General features: G+C 52.1%; 1 protein-coding gene across 1 annotated transcript; it reads right to left on the reverse strand.

The window, feature by feature from the left end:
• Positions 1–210: 210 nt before the first annotated feature.
• BJY04DRAFT_222159 (uncharacterized protein) lies at positions 211–7902 on the reverse strand (the record flags this gene model as incomplete). Its single annotated transcript, XM_073717317.1, has 1 exon — positions 211–7902. The coding sequence occupies one exon, from the start codon at positions 7900–7902 to the stop codon at positions 211–213; it is 7692 nt and encodes a 2563-aa protein (XP_073567226.1).
• Positions 7903–8296: the final 394 nt, after the last annotated feature.

The raw sequence follows: 8296 nt of genomic DNA on the forward strand, positions 1-8296 counted from the left end.
GATGCCGGCGGTAGCACATAGGACAATGATGGTGTCTACAAAACCAGACTGAAATAGCAAGTGAACAGCTTCGCATGGCTCTCCGGCTATATAAAGAGGTGCTAGATTGGATATCAGATTCCTATAGATACGCACTCATAAAACCTCAAGTTACTTATCCCCACAACCCGACTGCCCCCACTCCTAACCCTAATTTAGGAGGAGACACCCCTACAGCAAAAAATCACTAACCCCCGTATACCAATCCCTGCCCGTCCACCGATACCCATCAATTTCATATTGCTTCATCATCTTATGCATCTGCCTCATAACCCCCCGCTGAGACAAATTCGTCCAATTCCCATTCTTTGTCTGCTGCATAATCCAATGCGCCCACTCCTCATTCCACCCCCTCGCCCACTTCCCCGGGTTTGCTTTATGGATGGCAGCGTGTACATCAGGGGGAAGATACTTGCCCACTTTATGGATGTTGATACCCATTGCTTTGAAGAAGGCGGCGAGGTCGCCTTCTTTGGCGAAGACGTGGTGCCAGTCGTGGTTTGGGGGGCGGGCCGCCTTAGCGGCTTTCGCGGTTGGTTTGGCTGCCTTTGCTGTGGTGGCTGCAGCTGCTTTTCCGGTGGTTGCTGTGGCCGTTGTTGTTGCTGTTGCGGTGGTAGCTTCTGTTGCGACTTCAGTTGCGACTTTTGTGGCCACCTGGGGGCTGGCGTGGGCGGCGGTTTCGGCAATCGCTTCTGGTGCGGCTTCAACTGCTACCTTCTCAATGGCTTCCGGAGCGGCGTGTGTTGCTAACTCGGACGTTGATGCTGCTTCGGACAGTACCTTTGGTGCAGCACTGGTAGCTGCCTCCTCCGCAGCTGGGGCAGCATGCGACGCGACCTCTGTGACAACGTCCGGAGCACTGTGCTCAGCTATCTCAGAGGCACCCTCTATTAACACTGACGTAGTAGCCTTCCTTGTTAGCGAGATAGCCACGCCTGGTCCAATACCGGCCGCAAGATCCGTGACCATTCCAATGCGTTCAGCTGTCTGCTCACTGGCACCCAGAGCCTTTGCCCCCTCCGTTGCAATCATCTGTGTTGCTGTTTTCTGCACTTCCCCCGTCCATAATGTCTCCAACCCTGTCGCCACCGTATCCGCCCCATGAACTATTGCGACAGCCCCCAGTACCTGTGTGACGCCAGTTGGAGCGGCCATGCCTGCTGCACCAGCAACTACCTCCAACGCACCACCAATGAGTTGCAGAGCACCAATACCCCGATTGAGCCATTTCGACTCCGCGCCGTTGGGATCACTTAATATGACTGGGTTGCACCGGACATACACAAACACATTCAACCCGTCTGTCAGCCCGCTTGGGTCGGCGTTGATCCAGCGAGAAATAGAGGGTGCGTAGTACCGTGAACCGTAATAATATAAGCCACTCTCATCATCCTGTTCTTTCCCATTGTATCGGTAGCGCTTCGGTGCCTCGAGCTGCAGCGACTGGGCGGAGAAAGAGCTCTGTCCGTACGGCGTAAACTCTTCGTAAGACAGGAGCTGGGCATTTTGATCAAGTTCAAGGCTGACGGAATTTAGATGATTGGAGAACTGGTACCGGTGCTGTATTCGGGGTGTCTTTTTTGGCAGATCACCTTTGACGATGGTTTCAATTATCGCAACTCGGTTCGTGTCATCCATTATGTGGATTGCCTGCCGCTCTGTTTTAGGTACGAAGCTGTCGCATCCATACTGCCGAAATATTTCAAAGTCACCGAGGTAGAGTCGTTCTTTGCTCTTTTTGCCAGGAGAACTCTCGGTTACCTTTCGCACTCGGGTGCCTTTGGCGTCATAGGTGTAGTATGTCGTCTCACCTGAGGAATCTCCCTCACATCGTTGCCGTGCGGTTGCCTGAAGCTGGTCCTTGTAGTTCCACCTCATGACCTGGAGCTGCGGCATAGAAGTCATATTTCCATGCTTACCAGCACCACCGTCGTAGGCGTATTTCTCGCTAACAGACCCCACCATTATATGGGAGAGTCGATTCCCCACTTGATTGGGATTGAGCTGGCTGGGCTCGTTGTAAAAATACTTCCTCGTCCACGAAGCATCCGGATCGCTACCGCTGCTTTTGTGTGTCACCTCTAGGAAATTCCCAACGCTATCGTATATATAGCACTCTGTGTAGTGTTGCATAGCTGTTCCATCCCCTGGCAGGTAATGCCGCGTGCAATGGTCTCGCACGGACGCGTGGTCAACTGGATGCTTTACCTGCCCAGCATGCTCCCTTCCTGTTGCCGAGATCAGTCGATAGGTCGCATCGTATGTAAACTCGGCTTTCGGATCCACTACCTGATTGCGGAAGAAGACGCGCTGCTGAGCCTTGTCTTGGATACTCGTGATGTTGCCGATCGAATCATATGTGTATTGCAGATGCTGAATCGCGTCTGGGCCCTTCTTACCTGGTCTTGTTGAGACCAATGTGTCTAAGCGGAAAGTCAATGGGTCGTAAGTGTACTCCGTCGTGGTCGAATTCCCGTATACAATCTCCTGCCGCTGGCCTTTAGCGTTGTATGTGATTGAGTCGACGAAGACGGTGTCTTGAGCATTGATGGAGAGGTTTCCATCAATCTTAGCTAAGAGGCCTGCTTCGTTGTATCCATATCGCACCAATGAGCCATCCGGCAGCATGAGCTGGACAGGCCGGTTAAGCGCATCAAATTGCGTCTCCCGAGTGTGGACCTCATCTTCAAGTGCAACCTCCTGAGACCAGTCCAAGTTATCTTTATACGCGGCGGCTAGCTGGCGAGAACTACGACGAAGGTTTCCCTTGAAATCATACTCGTCACTAGAATTGACGCCGGACTGGTCGTAGATCCTGACTAGTCGTCCCCGGGAGTTTGTACGCTCAGGGTGCTCTTGCGTCTCCCCGTACACCATTCTCTCCACGACCTTCTGGTCCGGGGTCCCTGGCGATAAGATCGACATGGTCGGCCTCCTCAGCGCATCGTATTCGGTCATCATGTGCCCACCTTTACTATCCCAAACATGGATTGGGCGGCCGGTAATATCCTTCAGAGTCCACCGCTCCCCCGAGTCCATACTCGCGTTGTGAATCTGGTTCCCGAGCATATCATGCCGGGAGCGGAGACCCGTACGGCCCAGCGGGTCGATCACTTCAAGCTGGTTTCCTTGAATGTCAAACATTACGGATGCTGTGTACTTGCCATAGCTTCCGTTATCCGATACAGTCACAAAAGATCTTCCAAGCGGATCCATATGCGTGATGCATGGTGTCTTTGCATGCACTGCTGCCTTCTGCGCGGCGGATTTTTCGTCCCGGCCTAGGGCGCCAGAGATGCGTGCTTCGTACCATGTAGGGAAGAACTCAGATTTAGGAACTTGCGCGATGAAGGTTGATATGTCAGGATCGCGGTCGGGGCGATCGAGAATTGTGTCGTTGACGTCGTAGCTTATGTGAGCCCAGGGTTTGTAGATGGACTTGGTGTATGTGTGGTTAGGATTCAGCACAGCCACAACTCTCCTGAGGGGGTCATATATAATTGTCGGACTAACCCCAATCTTGCAGTCTTGGACAAAATGATGAGTGGAGTCAAAGAACGGCTCATACTTCTTAACGGCATCTCCCTTATTGTTGTACACCGTCCAGCCACTGCCGACCCACCTTGCGACTGCGGGCTTCTTGGGGTCAGGCTCAGCCTGAAACTTGGATTGGATGATGCGGTTGAAGCCATCATAGTACTTGATCCGCACTTGTCTCTTGGAAGCTAGGTCAGATGAACCATTTCCATGCTCTTCGCGGGAGATCGTGGCCTCATAGATAGGACGGTGCTCGGCATTCGACACACTATTCCGGTAGCGGTTCGGGTCATAGATTGTTCTCGTTGAGGCTGGACCAAGTAGCTTTGCTGCCAAGAGGTCGCTTGGGTCGGAGAAGAACTGATTCAATTCTCTCTGGCTGAGGTACGGTTGGAAGCCGTTGAGCGAGTCGCCGACCCCCTTCTCGCAATCCTTACCCATCATGGCGGTGCCAACCACGAAGCCCAGTTCATCAAAGGCACACTGCGTACGGTTTCCATTCGGGTCAACTAGAAGGTGCGCTTGCATTACGCGGTAATCGATTTTCGATTGCGCAACGTTGCCCACGGCATCAACGCTCTTCGTCATGATCAGGTCGTGCGGATCAAATTCCGCTATAGAGGAGTTGTTGAAGGGATCTGTCTGTCGATGGAGAAGGAAGAAATGCTCTCGTGCCATCTGGACCTCTTGGTCGGGGCCAGCCTTGACTGACGGATGGAAATACAATCGGCTGGTTGGTATCCACCATCTTCCATCGTTGAGTAGATCCACGTAGCCCCCCGAGCTGAGGCCTTGACCCTCTAGTATCACCTCTGGATTAGGAAGTAGGCTCTCGGAGTCTCTGTTGAATGCCGAGTTCAAGATCCCATCCGTGAGTGCTAGTTGGTAGCCCTGGCCTGCAAGAGCAAGTGTCCCTATTTTACCATGTGGGAGCAGCGTTGTCAGGTCATCGCTGCGATACAGGATCACACTTTCCGCTATTAGCCTCCGATATGAAAGCTTTTCGTTGTCTCGGGTCTCATACGGTATTTCGTCCAGTGAGTCCATTATTGTGTCAGCAAATGAGGATGATGTATACAGACCATTGTGCGGCCTGCTGACTATCTGTACCTCGTAGGTGCGATTACCGCTAGTCCGCGGTAGTAGGTAATGGTCATCCTCCTCGAGTATCGGGCAGGTGAAGGTGTTTTCGTGATACGTTATCAGAGTTCTCTGCTGAATATCTCGATCTCTCAACGACAAATCCGTGGCAGGGGAATGCCTCCCATATGTAATTTTAGCTTCTTTCAGCACGTTGCCCCAATGATCTATTTCAAGAGCAAGACTGTGTTGAGTGCGGCTGTCTGACGACTCCCGTTCGGTGTTCACTGTAACATTCTCCTTGGGAAAGATGGAGAATACTCGGTGACCATGCATATCGCCGTCTGTTTGCTTGGCTATAACAGTATAGCTATTCTCGGTCACCGTGTATGGGAGAGGGGTCTGTGAACTGTCATCATCGGCGTATACTTCCGATCGAATGATTTGGCCCTTCATCGCCCGGTATGCCTCTCGTAGTTGAGGTTTGGAAAGGGCAGCTGGCATCGCACAGTGCCCTAGCAGCCTGGTTGTGCCACTTGAGTTTTTACAGCCCTTGAGCTGCGACATGTCGAAAAATTCCGGCGCGATTAATTCACTGAAATCACGGTACTCCGGAAGCGATCCTACATGAAACCATGTTTTTGTGTGTGTAGGATGGGTAGAGTGGAGGCGAGTGTCTCTGGTGTCTTGCGGATCCTGATCCGAAGAAAAATATATTTCTGCGTCCCACTCCTCCACCATGCCAAACCCTCGAAATTCCCGATCAACCCCGTCATAATAGCCGTGGTGGTATGCATAGCGGGTAGTGAAAATATTACGACTGATACGGTCAATGGTGGTTTGTTTCTGCACGCAGTGGACGGGAAAGGGTAGTCGGGTGAGCCAGGGGTGGCCGTTCTCAGCATCATCAAGGTAGAACTTAGTCGAAGGGGCGTACTCAAATTCAGTTTCCGCACCCAAGTTGTTGATGACGTGAGTCAGAAGGTATGGCTTGATCTCAGGCATGAGGTTGATGTATTTAAATCTGCCCGTAGGTCGGGAAGGCAACGAAGTTGACCAGACCAAACAAATGGTTCCAGTTCCCAAAAGGTCTACAGCATCAATATTGGACAGGCGGTCAATCGGGAGCGACGCGACGAGATTAATGGGCGCATCAAGTTCATTCCCAGCTAAGTTTCGGTACACGTCGATGCCGTCGGGGCGTAAATACAGAATATCAGTGTAGCCAGACCCATCTACGTCTGCAAGTCGTATCCGATCCTGGTTAAATTTGTCGCTGTGGTCGAAGATCGGTGAGTTTCCCATGCGCACCTGGGCCCCGAAGCAACCGTAACCCAGATTGGGCCAGTAGCAGACCTGACTGTGGCGAATGCGAACAATGTCACTCAGGCCGTCGCCAGTCATGTCCGCCAGATATATGGTCTGCTCGAGATCAGAGAAGATGATTTGCGGACCATCATTCTCATTCAACGCCCTGGGGACGGTACGTCCTTCCGAGTATCCAATTTCACCCTCAGACTGATACCAGGTCAATGCCCGGTCACTTGTAATAAGTATATCAGGGAATCCATCTCCCGTCAAATCAATGAATCTCGTGTCGGGATCAGTTAGATCAATATTTGAAAAGCGAGGAAAAGGTCGAAAAGAGATCCAATCCGGGTCCTCACCAATCTTGGCCGAGCGCTTGCTGAAGCCCCAGCAGGCATCGCGCGTCTGGACGAAATCCACAAGTCCGTCTCCTTGGACATCCGTGAACATCACCCCACCGTCGCCTGGGTTGAGTGCTGGCTGTCGCTGCACAAGCTCCACAGGTCCCAGCCTGGGGACAACAAGCGAGCCAGGGGCTCCGGTATTTGCACTGCGATTCCGCATGAAAAACCAACCATTTCCTTGTCGTGTTAGAATTCCGGGTAGACCTTCGCCGTCGAGGTCCAGCCAGCGATAGGCTGATCCATCCGCATTTTCTGGTGAGTTTTGAAGCGATTCAACCTTCACAGGGACACCTCGTAGGCCCGCCATGTCTTTCGTGATTGGCGACTCGGAGTAAGTAAGCTCAAGTGGTGGGAGGGATGCACAGCGGTATTGATCCGCTCCCTCCTCTATGGCATAGCCAAAGTACTGGACGCTCTTCAGATGTGTCATAGACGGTCGGTGGTCGTACGTCAGTTGGGTTGCGCCCACTAGATAGTCTTGACGCCCAAGCTCATCGGGGAAATGATGAAACATCAGCACGCGCTGGCAGATTCGGTAGGTGCGAACATCAAATCCGGGACGCCGTGTTGAAAATGGGTCTTGACGACATATCCAAGGTCTGCTCTCGTGAGTCTGTGGCGTTCCAGAACAGTGCTCACCATAGTCAAAGATGATGGAGAACATCCAATCCTGATTCGGAAGGTTGGATGCAGAGTATGCCGTCCACGTTTCTAAATCTCGATTTTGTCTTCTGTTCCCATAATTGATCTCCTTGATGTATAAATTTGCCTTCCGCTGAAGATCGGTTCTGTTGACTTCATGAGTTGCATGTACATCGACGCCATCTGAGCTCTCTCGCTTGTAGCGATACACCATTGCATTTCCTCTCGTATCGTACGTTTCCGATATCAACCACGAAAAGACGCGGTTCGGACGCTCGGGGTCAAAGATCTGCGAATCCGGACATGCTCCGAAGATAGAGGTGACATTGTCAGGGGTGATAGTTCGCCAGTGTGTGCGACCGTCCTTGTGAGTCCAGCGCTCTATACGTAGAAAGGATTTGTCTATACGAGGCATATAACGCCGAATGATGTAGCCGTTTCTGTAGTGCTCGTACTTGCGGCTACCGTTGTTCAACACAGGCACCAGATCCTCACTTCCGGAAAGAAGGAAGACATCTGACTCGTCCTCATCACGGTAAAGAGGTAAGCCGCGATCAGTCTTCAGTGAGATACTTAGCGGAGACAGGCTCCACCCTAGCCCAAAAGGCCCGTTTCCGGCACCTGAATCATAGGTGAGGGAGAGCGATGGGTCGATGCCCCCGCGACCAGCGGTGGTCTTGATCGGTATCCAAAGGGAAACATTGCCAGTCGATGGATTCACTTTCAACTTCTCTCCCATTCCTTTAGCGGAACCTCCGCCTTGTGGCAGTGACAAAGTTGGCCATGGTGTGTTGTTGCTGGAAGAAGAGGGTGCGTTGGTTGAAGACCCCGTGACCGGGATCGCGTCGTTGGTCGGAAGACCCGTCGTTTTTGTTGATCCCTGCGACTCCATTGTCACTTGTCGATGCGAAAATTTTCCCTCAGCAGTGTGAGACTTCGAGGGGCCTTTCTGAATTTGCAGCCATGATCCTCGGGACTTAACATCGTTCATTCCTCCCAAACCAGTCGGTTAATTGAACCGACTACAAGTTTGAGGCTTCCCAGCTGAAAAGCCTAACAAGCCACACGCGGGGGAGGACCCTACCAACAAGGCTCTGTCTGAGGAAATGAAACAAGCAATTCGAACTCAGTGTCTTCAAAGACAAGATGATCCGACTAACGGGTCCAATGATCGACCCTGCCAGATAAGCTGTCGATCAGCTCGGCTACAAGCTCCTGGTCTGACGCGCCACTGTATGATCTAGACAACCGCCTCCTCGTATCCGAGCTGACAGTTTTGCTTTCTG

The sequence above is a fragment of the Aspergillus karnatakaensis genome, assembly GCF_047715665.1.
Source record: "Aspergillus karnatakaensis strain CBS 102800 unplaced genomic scaffold BJY04scaffold_56, whole genome shotgun sequence".
Classification (NCBI taxonomy): Eukaryota; Fungi; Ascomycota; class Eurotiomycetes; order Eurotiales; family Aspergillaceae; genus Aspergillus; species Aspergillus karnatakaensis.